Raw genomic sequence first — 20,365 nt, forward strand, 5'->3', positions numbered from 1 at the left:
TCGCCACTTTCTGAACGGGAGTCAAATTTGCTTGTGTCTTTTACTCCTGACAATTTCTCTAGCATTCACCAAGCAGACTACGAGAACTCATTTTTATTTTACCGTCTAATCTACCCAGACCATGGCATGTGGTCTTGTTAGGAGATGATCAACATTATTCACTTAACCTGCGAGTGGTCATAATGTTTTGGCTCATCAGTGTGTGTGTGTGTGTGTGTGTGTGTGTGTGTGTGTATATGGGTCAAAATCAAAAGTAACAGACAATATTTGATGTGGCCACCAGCTGCATTAAGTACTGCAGTGCATCTCCTCCTCATGGACTGTACCAGATATGCCAGTTCTTGCTGTGAGATGTTACCCCTTCTTCCATCAAGGCACTTGCAAGTTACCGGACATTTCAGGGGTAATGGCCCTAGCCCTCACCCTCCGATCCAACAGATCCCAGACGTGCTCAATGGGATTGAGATCAGAGCTCTTCTCTGGTCATGGCAGAACACTGACATTCCTATCTTGCATGAAATCATGCACAGAACGAGCAGTATGGCTGTGGCATTGCTGGAGGGTCATGTCAGGATGAGCCTGCAGAAAGGGTACCACATGAGGGAGGAGGATGTCTTCCCTGTAATGCACAGTGTTGAGATTACCTACAATGACAACAAGCTCAGTCCGATAATGCTGTGACACACCGCCCCAGACCATGATGGTCCCTCCACCTCCAAATCGATCCTGTTCCAGAGTACAGGCCTCGGTGTAACGCTCATTCCTTCTATGACAAACGTGAGTCCGAACATCACCCCTGATGAAACAAAACCGCGACTGGTCAGTGAAGAGCACTTTTTGCCAGTCCTGTCTGGCTCAGTGAAGGTGGGCTTTTACCCATAGGAGACATTGTACAACAGGCTTACAAGCTCTCAGTCCAGCCTCTCTCAGCATATTGTGGACAGCCGCAGCACTGATGGAGGGATTGTGCATTCCTGGTGGAACTCTGGAATTGTTGTTGCCATGCTGTACCTGTCCCGCAGGTGTGATATTCGGATGTACCGATCCTGTGCAGGTGTTGTTTTAGGAGTCTCACATTGTGGACATTGCAATTTATTGCCCTGGCGACATCTGCAGTACTCATCCCTCCATGAAGGCACATTCACGCAGATGAGCAGGAACTCGGGGCCTTTTTCAGAGTCAGTAGAAAGGTCTCTTTAGTGTCATAAGTTATTATAACTGTGACCTTAATTGCCTACCCGTCTGTAAGCTGTTAGAGTCTTAATGACCACTGGTGCGCATGTTCATTAATCATTTATGGTTCACTGAACAAGCATGGAAAACATTGTTTAAACCCTTTACAATTGAGATCTGTAAAGTTATTTGGATTTTAAAATACAGTGTCCTAAATAAGGGACGTTTCTTTTTTGCTGAGTTTATATATACATATATATATATTAGACATAATCTAAAATAATGTTTTCATAAAACCACACAATGATCTTTTAAGACATAAAAAGATGTTATGTTACAGCATAATTTTCTGTAAAACTGCTTTGAAACTTTGTGTGCAATACAAATAAAAATTACTTCCCTTGACTTCAGCATATGGCAAGTCTAAAAAATATATATTTTTAAATAAAACGGTAACAGAATGAACATTTGCATTTTGGGAATAAATAAAATGCTATAAAAACACTAAATGCTATTTACATTCAGCAAAATGTGATATGAAAGTTATGTAAGCATTTAATGGAAAAAAACAACTGTGGCTGTTTCACAAAAATAAATTGCCAGATATAGCTTTGGCCAACATTAGAATTTTAATTATCTGAATTGGCCAGTATAGAAACCCTGATTTAAATACAATTAACTGTTATAAACATATACTCTACAAACACACTAAAAATGTATAATTATATGTAAATTCAAAATAAAAAAATAAAAAACTAGCAATTTAATAAAAATATGAAAAACTTAGAGAACTTTTGGTTTAAATTTATTAACAGAAATTAACATTTATTTATAACATGAAGAGACGGCTCATAAACAGATGGCACAATCAAATTATATACATTCCATAGGGAAAACAGTGCAGACATGTATAGGTGGAGGTGAGGATACAGTGACCGATGGCCTAAAAACAACCCCTGATCAGGCTTCCACTCATTTAAAAAAAAAAAAGGTTCTCAAAGAAACACTGCCATTTTCAAATAAAGAGGCGGAGCCACTGTTCATAATACTACCCATTTAACACAAAGCTGATGTGATTTTCACAGAAACACCTGTCAGGAGTCATCTACCACAGTGCTAGGCAAAACGGTCCATCCTCTGTAATAAAACGTGAACACAATGTTTAACACAGAGATGTGCTGTTTCTCCACTTGTCCTGGTTCTCTTCACAACAAAGATAAAAAAAAAATCTCTCTAATTTGCTTTTCATCAGCTTAATAGTGCTTTAAAGCTAACTGCACATAATGATATACACTTATTTTTTTTTTCATTTAGTTGTATTTGTATCTATGCACAATAATAAGTGAGGTTAAAAGAGCCATCTTCAGTTTTTCTTTTTTCCACTTTTTTTCTTGGCAGCTTATTTTGAAGACTTCCTACAACTCACCACATAATTTTAGTGTGTGTGTGTGTGTGTTTGAGACACTGGGGGTTTAACCATGGGGTTAGAGTTCAGTGCCCAGTCAGGTAATCCTGTGTGGAGTCAGATGCAAACGAGTCAGCGTCCTCATTATCAGAGTCGTCACTGCTGTCATCTGCGGCGGGCTCTCCACTTAGAGCGATGCGTGCGTAGTCGTCTGTGTCGATGGACTTGCAGAAGTGGATGGCATACTTGAGCTTCTCCTCCAGCACCAGCTTACAAGAGTAGCGTGGCAGCTTAAGCAAGAAGAAACAGGTGTAGGACTCGGGGAGGAAGTGGTCAGGTGGATTGTATTTATCCAGCACCTGGTCAAATAGAGCAGAAACTGAATGAGCACTTCTAAGAATAAAGAAGTTTCTTTGAAATAATCTTTCCTCACTGTATATAACCTTAAGAGAGTAAGAGTTTGAACATGATTAAATATAGCAATAACGGTCCTGTGAAAAAAGACATCCAAATTTGCATCTTTGTACAGAGACATTTACAGAGAGAGTTCACCCCAAATTTGTAATTCTCTACTCGCTATCATGTTGTCTCTGAAATGATACTTTCCAGAAAATGTTGTCTTCCCCAGTTAATATCCATTTCAAAGAAGTGGGTGAGCTATCTTTGACAGACATTTTCAGATAGTCACAAGTTCTTTACCTGCACCACAAAGTCCCGTCCACGGAAATCTGCAATGGTCCTGGGGAGGCGTGTGCGTCCCCAGACAAACCTGAGGAAGAGGGAGCGTTCAGTGTTGGAGAAAGACTCCATCACCTCCCAGAACCACTGGATGAGAGGAGAGGTGGGCTCCACACCTTTGTAAGTGGCCACTGATTTGAGCAGGTGCAGTGGGATGTCTGGGCTTCCACATACCTAAACACAACACAAACAGAGAGGTGGCTTTGAGAACCCTGAAACATATTCATTAAGACGATATATATGCTCAGTGTGCATTCATGTCGGTGAGAGCACCCACCATGGTCTCCAGCTCATAGCCGGTGAAGAGAGAGAGAAGAGGCACAGGCACCACACGTGCCATACCTTCCCTCACTGCAGATACCTGCTCATCAAATTCATGCAGTCTGGAACAGCAAAAGAAGATGTGTGATCATATGGACATACACACATGATGGAACACACAGATTGGATTCCACAGTGCAAATTTACAGATAAACATACCAGTAATATTTACATTATTCATGAATTGAGTTCAAACGATGGGTTTGTAACAATGTTGCATAAGTGTGAACTATAGTAAATACATTAAAAGGTGCACTCCGTAATTATTTTCCTATTTAGAAAAGTTGAACTCGTGAATTGTAATTTTGCAATATATGTGGGAAATTATAACCTTTTTATTCTACATGGAGAGAGCCGAATACTACTCGCTTAATCTCAGTAACCGTCCTGTTATTTGACACTTTCACTCACTGATTAAAGTAATCATAGCTGATTGTGAATACCAAATTTCTCTAATGGCATTAAAACCTGAAAACTACTTATTTTAAATTATGCTGCATCCAAGCTGCTAGGTGTCAGTCTAAGTTCAAGATGACACAAAGACAAAAGTTACTAAGTGCACCTTTAAATAAATAGAAAGTAATGTGTTACTTATTTGAAATAGTTAATTGGGTATTACAGTGTAAATTCAGAAAGTTACATGCTACTTCACTTGTTACTTCTATAAGGTAATCTGATTATGTAATGTGCATTAATTGTAACACTATGTCATTTGATAAAATGTTAGAATATGCCTTCAAGAAAACCATTCTTTCCACTGCAGAATAAATAGAAGATGATTAAGGCAATGGAGGTCAGGTAAATAAGATTGAATGTTGACTGTCTAGATTTAAGAAAACAGATTTATAGCACTGTAGGCACACCTGTAGCTTATTGCTAGGCGCACATATTCACTGCGGTTCTCCAGGCTGATGTGGGAGTGTTTGGAGCTGAGCTGCACTTCCTGTCCATAGGCACTGGGCACAGTAAAAGGCAGAGGCATGGCTTCAAACTCCTCAGCAGACGCCTCGTTATCTCTGATATACATCAGACCAGGGATAAAGTCCTTGTCCACCTAAAATTAAAAGAAAGAAACGGTTGCGGGTCAGAGTCAATTCTCAGAAAAAGCAACTAATTAAAACAGGCTATAGTCATTTAATCTAATAAATATTTATGAGCCAAGCCTTCGTCATTTAGAAGTACTTTAGCTTGAAGTCTGTATGCTAATGATTTGATTTGTTTAGAACATTTCTGTAAACCTTTTAAATAAAATGTTTGATGGCATTTCAGTTTTACTGGCATTGGTTGTGACTACTGAAATGTTGGTATCCTGTTAATACTAGCTGGGCGCGTTATTCAATAATAATTTAAAAAATGACCACTTCAAAGAATCTAAACCTGTGCGACTGTCTATAAAACAGCGATGAATGCATGTGTGCATAGTCAGTGTCTCAATGTTGTCTTGTGCTTGGTATTCTTTGCTTTAACCTTTCTGATGTCTCAAGGCAAAAAGCAGAAAACAACAGCTGCTCTGTGAGAATTAAACCTCCTGCACTGTGAAACGCCATCACTGCAGAAGGCTCAGCAACACATGAACCCAGCGTGAATGCAGGAGAAAGCCATCATATTCATGATTACAAATCACACACTCACTTGACGACTAAGTCACAATTTAATTTATTATTAAAAATCTTAGGGGGTACTTAATTAGGTCAGGGAACTTCAGAGAATGTAACAAGTTACACTACAAGCTAAACACAATGTAGCTTGCAACATTTAAGCTACTTCATATTTCATTCAACCGCAGATGAACTGCGCATACTATCAAGTACCTAAAAGATATATTCACATGATGTTTATCAAAGCCATGGTACAGTATATAACAGTTTAGTGCAATACAGTATACAAGTATATAGTATGGTGCAATATGTACCTGTAATGCATATGTGCATGTAAAACAAAGCAAAAAAGGCTAATATGTGTTTTTTACTCTTTTGGTTGGAAAATTAATTTACCTGAAGAAGTCGTTTGCAAGCTGCAAACGTGTTGAACTTCTTCATCACTGGCAAATGATAGGACGCATTTGCAGATTTCATTCTATTGTTTGTAGATCCACTGGAATCAGCATTATCTTTATTTTCCATATTTTTAAATATTCCATAAGCTTATTGGCAAGTGAAAGCATGCACAAATGTTTTAGCAGCATGCGCGAGCTTCCTGAGTAATTCAGATTTAATCGTGAACTGATTCGGAATGCTTTCCTATCACGTGTGACCAAGTCATTTTTAAAGTAAACACCGGGTCCATGATGTAGCGGGAGTAGCTTTTCTCAACGCTATGCTGCTACCTAGTCAAAAATATAGCTTCGCTACTGAAAAGCTACTTGATTTAAAATTAGCGAAGCTACCACCTCGCTACTCAGAAATGTAGTCAGGCTAATAGCTTCACTATATTTATATGTAACACACAGCTTTAGAGAAAGAGGCTTATTTCTGCATTATAGGCGACAGAATCATTACTACGATTAATGTCAGATGACCTCCATCAGTACAAATGTAAAGAATGTACAAGGTATGTGATCCCATTCAATTAATTATATAGCATTTAAGAGGCCTTGCACAAGCTCAAACTACAAACATACTCATACTGTGGAGTGAAACAAAACAAGATCTTTTACAATGAGTAATCCTGGAGTGCTGAATGACTGCCTGAAACTCATTTCTTTTACTGCCCTGGAAAATTTTTTAGATGTTTATCTAAACATGAAAATTCACTTTCCCAGATGTGTTTGATTGTCTTTCTTCAGCAGAACACAAATAATGATTTTTAGAAGAAGATAAAGCTCTGTCAGGTCCTTATGATGGAAGTACACAGGTGCCAGCATTTTGACCATTCAAAAGTCATATTTAGGCAGCATAAAAGTAATCCACACGACTCCAGTCGATCAATAAATGTTGCAAACTTTGCGACATCAACTGTCTTATGTCAGACTGTACAGTACACTTATTCACAAGGTTGACTGAGAATTTAATGTCTGTTATTGACAAATCCAATTGGGCTCTTGCGCTAATGTTAGCAAACATTTGACAGGAAAAAAAAAAAAAGGAAAAAAAAAGTTGTGGCTGGGCAAAAGGGACTGCTCATTCTTCAGAGCAAATCGGAGTTCATTTTGACAGTACGATCACAACGTGAAGGTAATGTAAAACTTACACTTAATATCATATAGGTAGGCTAGTATTAACATAACACACATGTCAGGATTTTGCTTTGCTCCCATTGGATCTTAATTAGCTAGCCATCGTAGGAGCAGTAATGCTACAGAACTGTCACCCAAAATTACTGACAGTCAAAACTTTGTCATCTCCAAAGAAATTAATTGGCTATCATTGAGCACGTCACACCAAGCAATCCAAGCCTGCCGGTTGTTCCCTACAATGAAAGAAAATCTTGAACAATCCCCAAAATTAGTCTAAGATGAAAAAAAAAAAACACAAGCAAAAACATTAAGCCATTCATATTGGATTCAGTGTCCAAACACACACACATTCCTACCTCACTGAGATCAGCGATGGTCAGATTCATGCCTGCAAGCTGCTTCCAAACAGGTTCAGCCAGGTACAGACTCAGAGGACTTCCTGTACGGATGGCTATGCCCAGGAGAACCCCTATATACACACAAAGAACATCAAAGTACAGTATATCAAGACCTAATGGAGGAGAGTGAGAAAGATGAAACTATGGACTGTTTAATCAAGTCTTGAATGTACAGTGAGGAAAATAAGTATTTGAACACCCTGCTATTTTGCAAGTTCTCCCACTTAGAAATCATGGAGGGGTCTGAAATTGTCATCGTAGGTGCATGTCCACTGTGAGAGACATAATCTAAAAAAAAATCCAGAAATCACAATGTATGATTTTTAACTATTTATTTGTATGATACAGCTGCAAATAAGTATTTGAACACCTGAGAAAATCAATGTTAATATTTGGTACAGTAGCCTTTGTTTGCAATTACAGAGGTCAAACGTTTCCTGTAGTTTTTCACCAGGTTTGCACACACTGCAGGAGGGATTTTGGCCCACTCCTCCACACAGATCTTCTCTAGATCAGTCAGGTTTCTGGGCTGTCGCTGAGAAACACGGAGTTTGAGCTCCCTCCAAAGATTCTCTATTGGGTTTAGGTCTGGAGACTGGCTAGGCCACGCCAGAACCTTGATATGCTTCTTACAGAGCCACTCCTTGGTTATCCTGGCTGTGTGCTTCGGGTCATTGTCATGTTGGAAGACCCAGCCTCGACCCATCTTCAATGCTCTAACTGAGGGAAGGAGGTTGTTCCCCAAAATCTCGCAATACATGGCCCCGGTCATCCTCTCCTTAATACAGTGCAGTCAGCCCTCTCCCATGTGCAGAAAAACACCCCCAAAGCATGATGCTACCACCCCCATGCTTCACAGTAGGGATGGTGTTCTTGGGATGGTACTCATGATTCTTCTTCCTCCAAACACGGTTAGTGAAATTATGACCAAAAAGTTCTATTTTGGTCTCATCTGACCACATGACTTTCTCCCATGACTCCTCTGGATCATCCAAATGGTCATTGGCAAACTTAAGACGGGCCTTGACATGTGCTGGTTTAAGCAGGGGAACCTTCCGTGCCATGCATGATTTCAAACCATGACGCCTTAGTGTATTACCAACAGTAACCTTGGAAACGGTGGTCCCAGCTCTTTTCAGGTCATTGACCAGCTCCTCCCGTGTAGTTCTGGGCTGATTTCTCACCTTTCTTAGGATCATTGAGACCCCACGAGGTGAGATCTTGCATGGAGCCCCAGTCCGAGGGAGATTGACAGTCATGTTTAGCTTCTTCCATTTTCTAATGATTGCTCCAACAGTGGACCTTTTTTCACCAAGCTGCTTGGCAATTTCCCGTAGCCCTTTCCAGCCTTGTGGAGGTGTACAATTTTGTCTCTAGTGTCTTTGGACAGCTCTTTGGTCTTGGCCATGTTAGTAGTTGGATTCTTACTGATTGTATGGGGTGGACAGGTGTCTTTATGCAGCTAATCGACCTCAAACAGGTTCATCTAATTTAGGATAATAAATGGAGTGGAGGTGGACATTTTAAAGGCAGACTAACAGGTCTTTGAGGGTCAGAATTCTAGCTGATATGACAGGTGTTCAAATACTTATTTGCAGCTGTATCATACAAATAAATAGTTAGAAAATCCTATATTGTGATTTCTGGATTTTTTTTTTTTAGATTATGTCTCTCACAGTGGACATGCACCTACGATGACAATTTCAGACCCCTCCATGATTTCCAAGTGGGAGAACTTGCAAAATAGCAGGGTGTTCAAATACTTATTTTCCTCACTGTATTTTGAGTGTGGGATGCACAAGGAAGTCCATGATAGGGTACCTAGGAATCGGAACATGTTGATGTGCAGAGAAGATTTGGCGGCAGGGTTGAGAAGGAAACAGTCTCTGTTGGCTCCCGACTCATCTCGGCCATTAGGAGTGACAATGAGTAGAGGAGTGAGTCCGTTCTGAAGCTCCTCACACATCTCTGCGATAGATTCACTGTATCCTCCCCCACAGTCATCCACTGATTCGCCTACAAACATATACAGGCTTTGTTCACACTACACAAAAATATAATCTGGTCTTCAAATCAGATCTTTAAGATTGACGTCTGCACTGCCAGACTGAGACGCATTGAAAAAAAAAAACATTGATAAAAATAAATAAATAAATCATGATGCCATGTATCACTTTTCATATTGTAATGTACGCTACAATGCTATCTACAGTTTAAGTCAGAAGTTTACATACACAAAGGTTGAATTCATTAAATGTAATTTTTTTAATCACTCCACGGATTTCATATTAGCAAACTATAGTTTTGGCAAGACGTTGAGGACATCTACTTTGTGCAAGATATGAGTAATTTTTCCAACAATTGTTTAAAGACAGATTTGACTACATCACAATTACAGTGGGTCAGATGTTTACCTGTGCTTTAAAGCAGCTTGGAAAATTCTTTATGCAATTAGCTTCTAATAGGCTAATTGGAGTCAATTGGAGGTGTACCTGTGGATGCATTTTAAGGTCTACCTTCAAACTCAGTGACTCTTTGCTTGACATCATGGGAAAATCAAAAGAAATCAGCCAAGACCTCAGAAAAAAAATGTGTGGACCTCCAAAAGTCTGGTTCATCCTTGGGAGCAATTTCAAAACACATGAAGGTACCACGTTCATCTGTACAAACAATAGTACGCAAGTATAAACACCATGGGACCATACAGCTATCATACCGCTCCGGAAGGAGATGCATTCTGTCTCCTAGAGATGAACGTAGTTTGGTGCAAAAAGTCCAAATCAATCCCAGAACAACAGCAAAGGACCTTGTGAAGATGCTGGAGGAAACAGGTTGACAAGTATCTATATCCACACTATAATGAGTCCTATATTGACATGATCTGAAAGGCTGCTAAGCAAGGAAGAAGCCACTGCTGCAAAACTGCCATAAAAAAGCCAGACTACAGTTTGCAAGTGCACATGGGGACAAAGATCTTATTTTTTGGAGAAATGTCCTCTGGTCTAATGAAACATAAATTGAACTGTTTGGCCACTATGACCATCGTTATTTTTGGAGGAAAAGGTTTGAGGCCAACCTAGAAGCATGGGGGTGGCAGCATCATGTTGTGGGGGTGCTTTGCTGCAGGAGGGACAGATGCACTTCACAAAATAGATGGCATCATGAGAAGGAAAATTATGTGGATATATTGATGCAACATCTCAAGACATCAGCCATGAAATTAAAGCTTGGTCGCAAATAGGTCTTCCAAATAGACAATGACCTCAAGCATACCTCCAAAGTTGTGGCAAAATGGCTTAAGGGCAAAAAATGTCAAGGTATTGGTGTGGCCATCACAAAGCTATCAATCCAATAGAAACATTTGTGGGAAGAACTTAAAAAGCATGTGCGAGCAGAGCAAGGAGGCCTACAAACCGGAATCAGTTACACAGTTCTGTCTAGAGGAATGTGCCAAAATTCCAGCAACTTATTGTGAGAAGCTTGTGGAAGGCTTCCCAAAACATTTGAACCAACAATTTAAAAGTATTGCTACCAAATAGAGAAACACACTTACAGTACATAGAGGACGATGGCAAACAGCAAGTAGATTGTACTGCTACAGTACATTAAACATGTTGTTTAATTCACGCCGACATCACTGCACAAATCGGTGGATTTGTAAGGCAGAAACAGCAGCAGTGAGTTTAACAGCCACCTCACCCAGCCGACATTGAGTGTTACATACACAGCAAGAAGCTCATAAGTTATGAGCCATAACTATCAAAAAACAGCTTATTAAAAAAACGACAACCTAAGCAACCCGCGATTACACGAGACTTACATAATTATCTGCTTCTGACTTCATCAATTGCGCTCATGTTTAAAGCCGATAATAATGGTGGTAAAGTTTGCATGCAAAATGAAATGAGGGAAGAGGGCAAAAAAAAAATTGTGTGCACCGAATGTTTATTGCTCAAGCCGCTAAATAATATTGGATTATGTACATTTAGCGTAAAAACAGAGGTCAGGTTCCACTCGAGTCCTTTTTTTCACCATTAAATAACATTGAAAGGATTTTTTCCCTTGCTACAGTCACTTCAGCTTGTTCACAGGGCGCTTTCAGACAACAAGGCATTATTTTCTATAAAGCTGCTTTGAAACTGTGTTTTGCGAAAAGTGCTATACAAATACAAATGACTAGACAAACTTATTTTCTCAAGAAAAACATGAAAATTGTGAGTTTATATTAGTTTTTCCTCAACAATCAAACATAATAAATGCAGTGCTGTTTTTTAAGTTACTTAGAGCTCTGCTTTTTGTTGCCAGTGTCAGATACATTTGTGGCATTTATGAGTTCAAAGACATTTATGTAGAATCCTTGAATAAGCTAAACATTTGTGGGTGCTTGTATCATATCGTGAGGCTATGCATCGTATTGTGAAATTTGTGTAATAGCTACATGCCTAGTACACATGAATCAATGGGTTTATTCAAAAGCTGAAAGATTTTGCTTTCAGAGGATTTAAATGGAGTTAGGATGGAAATAAGGTGCATTTCAAACTGTTTCAATAGCTTTCTTTCTATAAGTCCATTCACTCCTAAAATTTGACCAGAAGTTCAGTTTCAGTCTGCAGATGATGTTTGGACCACAAAACATGTTTGGCAGACATGGGACAATGGATATCAGTACATAGATTCAGTTTTATTTGTAACATGGTTGGCAGTGATTAGATGATGCTGGCCATTACGTGGAATCAGAAATATTTATTCAACTTTACAGAAAATCTTTACATAATTTGTTTAATTTGCTTGTATATTAGGTGATACTAGTAAATGGAAGGTAAATAGAAAATGCACACAGCAGTCAAGCTTGGGTCTCAGAAGAATATATTCAAATTTGATTACAAAACACTGATTACTTTTCTGAGCAAAGCCACAGAGTTAGACATTTTTAGAACACATGATCTATCTGCCTCACACTTTCTCCAACTCACACAGACAGAATTATTCCTCTCTTTTTGTTTCAATAGAAACTCACCCACAAATTTGACCTTCCACACCCGGTGTGGCAGCAGAAGACTATCTGGGCTGAAAGAGCTCATCTTGGCACACATCTGCCCGAACACTGACTTAGTGCCATCAGGCCCCGCCAGCCCTCCTTTGCTGCGAGACCGCTTGACCTGAGACAGCCAGAGGAGATAAATTATTTTGGGTTGTTTTCTGCCGATTTTCATTAAAAAATTAAAAATAAATGCCTTAAAATAATCAAATACAAAATATGTAACATAATAATATAACTTTTGTATCGACATTGACAGGACCCAACATTGAGAAAAGAGCATGCATTAGTAATTGCTGTTATTAGTAAAAATTGGATAATTCTAAAATTAAGAACATTTATTTAATTTTTCGAGAAAATGTGAGTGGTTGCTTACTGTCCCAAGTCAAAAGAGCCCACCCACAAGTGTTTATGATATTGTCCCTAGATATGGCTCAAGTCTGATCGCTTGTTCAAATCCCTCACCATGAGTAATAGTAATATCGATGCTTGACTTATTAAGCACCACTAATAAGATCACAGATCACTAGCATTTATTTAACATTAAACTGAATAATTCATTAGGATGATGAGATACATTTTTTAGGCTTAACCAGGAGATTGCAATTGGCAAGCAACATATAATACAATACCGGTCAATGTCGATCAACCCTCTAAAGACAATCGCCATTGGCTAGTAAATTTTTGTTTTTACTCGCCAGACTTTTGACGACATGCAAGCGTAACGCAACTGAAAACTGAAAAAGATATCAAGCAAACCAAGAAGGGGACAAATTCATAGTCTATGCCTCAAAATCTAAAGAGCTGTCTATAAAGTATAATCAACAGAGATTGGACAGAAGCCAGACCAAATAATACTTCAGGTTTTTAACTTCAGCTAATTACACTTTAGCATTCAATTAGTTTTTTCTTCATATATGAGTTTACCTGTATCCTGTTCAGCTCCACCACAGGCCCATGTTGTCTGTCTCGAACCATGGTTGCCTGCACCACCTTACGGAATGCTGCCTCCTAAAGATAAAGAAAAACAAAGGAAAGTTCAGAAGACATCTGCATGAAGACAAAAGCCATCATGTGATCATGTTTAGTAATGTTGTTTTACAAATAATATCATGTCTGTAGTATCCACACAAACATATCCTCACCTTGCCCTGTGATATGAGGATTCCACGAAGTGTGTCGAAGCCAACGGAGAGGCCATGTCCCGTCTCGCCCAGTCGTCCTTCTAGGTCAAACATGGGGATACAGGGGCAGATGAGCTCAGAGATGTGGTGCAGTAGCAGGAGCCGGTTCCTCAGGCCTATGATGGCAATCTCCTGCAGGTGGTTGTACTCCATAGGCACCTAAATCCACAAACACATTTAGTTACAGGTATAGTTCACCCAAAAATGGATCACAAATATTAAAGAACTAAATAATTGTCAGTTCTGCCTTTAAAAGGAATAGCTCACCCTCATGCTGCACCAAACCTGTATGACTTTCTTTCATGGAGATGTTAGGCAGAGTGGTAGCCTTAGTCGCCATTCACTTTTATTGTATGGAGAAAAGATGCAATGAAAGTGAATAGTGACTGAGGCTAACATTCTGCCTAATATATTCTTTTGTGTTGCACAGAAGAGAGAAAGTTGTTCAGGTGTGGAACAACAAGAGGGTAAGTAAATGTTGACAGAATGTACATTTTACTATCACTTTAAAAAGGCAGAACTGGCAAATATTTAGATATTTTTGTGATTAGAATTGAGCTCAAATTGATGGTGCGATACCTGAGCAGGAAGTTTTCCAGCATTGGTGGGTTTGCTTGTGGACCAGGCCAAGGTGTGCGCGGAGCCACAGGCCACCCTGTTTATCTTTTTGCCCTGCAGACCTGCCACAAGCCTGGGTCTCTGAATGGCATTGGTGGTCCCATCGCCAAGCTGACCCTCATCATTGTCACCCCATGTGTACACTTCCCCTGTGTGTTTACATTCACACTTTTAGTAAAACACTTCACCAAAATACAACTTAAGTATATCTGTTACTTATAAACTTAAACACAGCCAGAAAACCTTAAAAACAGGCTGTGAAATTAAAATACCTTACAGATTTGAAAGAATTGACATTTTATAATATTTTTAATGACATTACAAAATGTCTGCCTAACATAAAATAATGAAAGCACATAAATGAAGATCACAAACAAATGCTAGATGTCTTACCATCTTCAGTGCAACACACACAGTGAAGAGAACCCGTCGCTATGGCGATGACCTTCTTGCCTTGCAAACCCTGGACCTGCCGGGGTCTGCGGACATGATCATCTGAGCCGTGTCCTAACCTGTGATAATCGCCCTTCCCCCTAAAACACACAAGAAAAAGTAAACATCTAATCCTTTATTTTGAGGAAACGTGTAGTTTACGTACTACCACATTGTGAGATTGATTACCATGTGTAAACTGCACCAGCCTTGGTGAGAGCTACAGAAAACTGAGAGCCACACTCCACTTTTACTACACCCAATCCAGTTAATGAGTCAATCTAAAAAGACAGAGAGAAATAAGTCATATATGAAGCATTTAATCTTTGATGCTAGTGTAAGTAAAGCAGCAGTCTCACCTTCATAGGCACTTTACAACCATCACTTCCTCCTCTCCCCAGTTTTCCATAGTCTCCATCCCCCCATGACCACACCATGTCATCATCAGTGAGACAGAGGGTCTGAGCATCACCACTGCCACACCCCACATCTATCACACGGTGACCCTGCAGAGCCTCAACCTGTAGACACACAAGCATATTAAACAGTGTAGGGGAGTAACTAATTACAAGCAACTTATTTTAAAGCAAGTTATTTTAGAATATTTATATTTTGTAATAAATATTTAACTACTGCTCGATTAGGTTAAGAAAATTAGTAGGGCTGCCCCCTAATAGTCGATAGGATGCCACCATTGCAACAAGTCAGTTAGTGAAATTTCATCCCTCCTAGATATTCCATGATCAACTGCAAGTGGTATTATTGCAAAGTGGAAGCATTTAGGAACCACAGCAACTCACAGCAACCATCTAAACTTACAGAGTGCTGAGGCGCATAGTCCGCAACAGTCGTCAACGCTCTGCTGACTCAATAACTGCAGAGTTCCAAACATCCTCCGGCAATAACATCAGCACAAATACTGTCCGCCGGGAGCTTCATGGCATGTGTTTCCATGGTCAAACAGCTGTATGCAAGCCTTGCGTCAACAAGCACAATGCCAAGCGTCGGATGGAATGGTGTAAAGCACACTGCCACTGGACGCTGGAGCAGTGGAAACGTGTTCTGTAGAATGACTAATCACGCTTCTCTATCTGGAAGTCTGATGGACAAGTCTAGGTTTGGCATTGCCAGGTGAATGTTTCCTGCCTGACTGCATTGTGCCAACTGTAAAGTTTGGTGGAGGAGGGATAATGCTATGGGGTTGTTTTTTGGGGTTGGCCTAGACCCCTTAGTTCCACAGAAGGGAAATGTTAATGACTTAGCTTACAAAGACATTTTAGAAAATTCTATGTTTCCAACATTGTGTAAACAGTTTGGGGAAGGCCCTTTTCTGTTCCAGAATGACTGTGCCCCAGTGCACAAAGCAAGGTCCATAAAGGCATGGTTGGATGAGTTTGGTGTGGAAGAACTTGACTGACCCGCACAGAGCCCTGATCTCAACCCTATCGAACAACTTGGGGGAAAAACTAGAATGGAGATCACAAGCCAGGCCCTCTCGTCCAACATCAGTGTCTGACCACACAAAGGCTCTTCTGAAAGAATGGACAAAAATTCCAACAGACACACTCCAAAATATTGTAGAAAGCCTCCCCAGAAGAGTGGAAGCAGTTATAGCTGCAAAGGGGGGACTAACTCTTTATTAATGCCTATGGATTTAGAATGGGATGTCATAAAAGCTCCTGTAGGTGTAATGTGAAGGTGCGCCAATACTATTGTCCATATAGTGTACATCTCAAAATATCCAATAACTTAGGCAACCTCTGGGTTAATTCAAATAAATGTATTTAAAGAACAAAAAAACAAATCAAATACATTTCTAAATTCAAATTGCACTCCAAACGAAATTAAAATGCAATTAAAATAACAAAGTGATCAAAACCATCAAAGGTTTTGAAACACACATTCTTATATATATATATATATATTTTTTTTTTTTTATTTTTTTTTTTTCACATTTTAGAACAATAGTAAAGTCATCAAAACGATCGAATAACATAAACGGAACTATGGGAATTATGTTGTGACAAAACAAAATCCAAAATAAATCAAAACTGTGTTATATTTTAGCATCTTCAAAGTAGTCACCCTTTGCCTAGGATTTGCAGACATATACTCTTGACATTTTCTCAACCAACTCCTTGAGGTATCACCCTGGGATGCTTTTTAAACAGTATTGAAGGAGTTCCCATCTATGTTGGGCACTTATTGGCTACTTTTCTTTATTATTTGGTCCAAGTCATCAATTTAAAAAAAAAAACAGATCACTCTGACCATCATCAATCCCCGAGATCATCATCTGTCGGCACAACCCTAATGTGCATTTCTCTATAAATTAACAAAATGTTCAGACAGTCTAGACACATTCAGAATCATTACCACTTTTACTGGTGTCGTTGTGGCTTGCTTCATGTGTGCACTTGAAAACTTTATATTTTAAAGGCTCATTAATATGGTTTAGTATTTCTCTGTAATGTAGAACAGTGTTAAATGTTACTTACAACATTCATTCTCAGCCCTGCAACTCAAATAATTTTCTGATGCCCACCAAAAAAATATATATTTAAGTAATAAATGAATATCATAAACGTGCAACAACTTGTCGACTATTGGTTTAAACTAAGGACTACTAGTCAACTAGGAAAATCTTTGGTCAGGGCCAGCCCTAAAAATTGGGGTGTTTCTTTAGTTTTGTTAGTAGTAAACTAACCTGTGATGCGGTCACCTTTATTGAGATAAATTGATAAATATTGCTCTGATTTATGAAAAAAAAAATATATATATGATAAAATGTAAAAAGACTTTGACCCCTTAAATAGTTACAACCGAGTTAAGGCACTATTTGTTGGAAACTTTTTATTTTATTTTCAAAATGGTAGCTGGACAATTTAACAACTTTAATTGGTGAAGGCATGTAAAAAAAATTAAGTTGTTATAATTTTTTAATTGCCCAACACTGATTATTAAACATATTCAAAAATGTCTATTAGACATCTACAGACATTATGAGTAAACAGAATTACAATAGTCTATATACAGACTCTGGGTGTATAAAGTTTATTGAACACACCAGTTTTGGTTTAAGCTGGTCCTCACTGTCTCCATGACCCAGACGCCCATAGCGTCCCTTGCCCCATGTGTAGAGCTCGCCGCTGGCTGTGATGCAGGCACTGTGGGCCCCACCAGCAGCAACGTCCACCACCTCCACCCCTCTCAGAGACTCAATCACACGTGGACGGTCGCATGGGCTGGTAAAAGAACAGCAGTACCAGTCATGTATACTGTACATTGTACATGCTGCTAAACAGAATCATATAACTTTTGGTTCAACTAGAAACAACAACTAAGAAGTTGTTTTGTTCTGACATTGATTGTTATAGGGTTACAGTGTTCATGAAAATAAAATGACAAAAAGTTACAGAAAACCCATCATGCATTTCCCTTACAAAAAGTACAGTGGTGGTCAGATGGTAATACCAATGGTACTTTGATATGATCAATGATGATTAACATATTAATATACTATGATATTTATATGGTACTCCAAAGAACTTTAATTAATACCATGGTATATGTCCAAAGACAACATGGCAATACCAAAGTATGTGTCCAAAAAAAATGTATGGCCGAAAAAAGCCCCAAAAAAGTAATACCATGATAAGCGTTTTTATTGTGAAAGTCTGAAAAGCTGTTAAATATTTAAAGTTAAATATCTGCAAATGTTCCAAGGAACGAAATCTAAAAGGTGACCACACTGAAAGACATTAGCAATAGGCACAGTAGGGGCCTGACCTTCTGTTGCCATGGCCCAGTTTTCCATCTTCAGCTTCTCCCCAAGAGTACAGTTCTCCTTCGGAAGAGAGGGCCAGGCAGTGCTTCCCTCCAGAGTTCACAGCCACCTTCCGTATGAACACATGCTGAATCGACTCCAGCAGGGTAGGGCTGGAGACAGACTCTGTCCCCCCTATTCCCAGCCGACCGCCTGCACCGTATCCTGTAGCATACAGCTGATGACAACAAAGACAAGTTATCAAGGACCATATCCTGATGACAAAACTACTGATATTAGAGTGAATGCTGAATAGAAAACATCGGCATTAGCCAAGAGAACATGTTGCATTAGCCAAGAGAAAAATACAAATTTGTAATGAACGGTATAGGGACTGTTGCAGTAAATTAAACGTATACTTAAACAACATTTTGCAGTTCCACTCAAGTAACTCATCTGGGTGTTGACTAGTGTATTCAATTATTAAAGGTGGCATATGTAGTTTTTTTATGTTAACATAACATTGGTTCAACCAGTGGCATGAATTTGAAGATGGGACTATTTGTTTTGCTGACCAAAGGAAGACAGGTGGAATGATCAGGAAACCCGTAAGCGAACAGTTATTTTTGCAATTCCGTATGGTGCAACTAGTGGTGCAGATATAAATGTCTTACTTTCCCATCCGCAGTGACGGCAAATAGGGTCTGCTCTCCACCAATCAGCTGAACAGGTCGCAGAGTGGCTAGGGCCTCTGTTGGTGTAGGGACTTTGACCTTTGCTCCTTCAATACCACCTAACTGACCACGGTGGTTGTGTCCCCAGCCATAAATGGTCCCACTGCCTCCTGCTGAGAGTGTCCAATCATCTGGTCGCCTACAGAGCCAACATGCATAAGAATCACTTCACAAAGCAATTTGACTAAAACGACACATATGTACAGATGGAGTAAGAATATTTTTATGTTTCACTGGTTGATTTGACAAATATCAGCATGGATGCAGAATCCCACAAAATCGGAATTAGATAATGGATGCAATTGCAGAAATATCCTATTTGCAAGCACATTTGTCACCTATGATTAATTCCACAACTTAAAGTGTCAGATAACTGGGGTGATTAAAATAAAGTAGCATTCATCTGGTTAAATCACATGAACATGGCAACCATCCTGGTGGACCATCCTCATGTAGAATAAAATAGCCTTTTTCTAGGCCATTGATATTTATCTAGGTTTAAAAGTCCATGTCGATGCGGTGACAATTTTATACAATTAAAAAGCAAGGAACTTTCATTTCAACCACTATTACATTTCTGACTGAGAGGATTTAAATAATGATGTTCAGCACTGAAAAAAATGCAACATTGCAGCTGGGTAATCTGCATAGGTGTCTATATGACCAGTGAAGGTGATTTACCTGTTCATCCATTGCACTAGCTGCTCATCCTGCTCTCTCTTGAAAAGATCATGACTTTCATGAAGAGTGTTCATGTTCTCATGATCTGCCATCAGCTCACGGATTTTCTTTGCCACCTGGAAAAAGGGATTGATTTGGGGTCAGTATTAGCTTCATTTGTCAGGAAGTATTGCTCTCAAGAAATATATGAGTTGGCTGATATATTTGCTAATATTATACAGTAAATGGTTACAGGGTTTAAGCTTATATTCATAAATAAATTGAAAAAGCTTACATACATTTTTATATTTATGTACCAATTTATTTAATTGCAAAATGTACAAAATTAATAATAAGTTACATTTAATTAATAATAAAGGTAAAAATAAACTAAATAAACATTTATATGTACATAAAAGTGGGTTACTCAAGTGGGTTAGAAATGTTACAAATTCACAAATGCATTCACAACTTCATTACATATAATTAACAATTTCAAACATACTGCATTTAAATAAAGAAAGACAAAAACAAGTGCAATACCTATAAAGTGGGAGGTTTTCAATTAAAAACATGTTTAGGCATTTCAAAATCTCTACCTCATCCAGAAAAGGGCGGGGCAGAGGTGACCTTTTTTCCAGAGCCACTGACACCCTGGAGGCGGTACAATAGCGACGGAACCACGCCCACTTGTGTGTCTCAGCACAGCATGGAAGAGTGTCC

The 20,365-nt window shown here is 39.1% G+C and overlaps 1 protein-coding gene across 1 annotated transcript; it reads right to left on the reverse strand.

The window, feature by feature from the left end:
• Positions 1–1,950: 1,950 nt before the first annotated feature.
• LOC127646408 (E3 ubiquitin-protein ligase HERC2-like) lies at positions 1,951–20,359 on the reverse strand. The gene is made up of 18 exons (XM_052130023.1): positions 20,242–20,359; positions 19,664–19,779; positions 18,923–19,121; positions 18,272–18,486; positions 17,550–17,727; positions 14,842–15,003; positions 14,672–14,763; positions 14,444–14,583; positions 14,012–14,199; positions 13,394–13,591; positions 13,176–13,259; positions 12,228–12,369; positions 9,032–9,226; positions 7,169–7,281; positions 4,501–4,691; positions 3,594–3,699; positions 3,278–3,490; positions 1,951–2,937 (listed from the first exon to the last, which is right to left on the reverse strand). Exons 2-18 carry the CDS (start codon positions 19,753–19,755, stop codon positions 2,665–2,667), a joined length of 2,781 nt encoding a protein of 926 aa, XP_051985983.1. The 5' UTR covers positions 19,756–19,779; positions 20,242–20,359; the 3' UTR covers positions 1,951–2,664.
• Positions 20,360–20,365: the final 6 nt, after the last annotated feature.

Source organism: Xyrauchen texanus, chromosome 7, assembly GCF_025860055.1.
Source record: "Xyrauchen texanus isolate HMW12.3.18 chromosome 7, RBS_HiC_50CHRs, whole genome shotgun sequence".
Classification (NCBI taxonomy): Eukaryota; Metazoa; Chordata; class Actinopteri; order Cypriniformes; family Catostomidae; genus Xyrauchen; species Xyrauchen texanus.

Excerpts from the sequence above, each read along its gene's own strand:
- LOC127646408 (XM_052130023.1), bottom strand. The coding sequence starts at position 19,755 with ATGGCAGATCATGAGAACATGAACACTCTTCATGAAAGTCATGATCTT. Across the intron at positions 19,122-19,663 it reads CTAGTGCAATGGATGAACAG|GCGACCAGATGATTGGACAC; the intron begins GTAAATCACCTT and ends TTGGCTCTGTAG. Across the intron at positions 13,592-14,011 it reads CTGGAAAACTTCCTGCTCAG|GTGCCTATGGAGTACAACCA; the intron begins GTATCGCACCAT and ends TTGTGGATTTAG.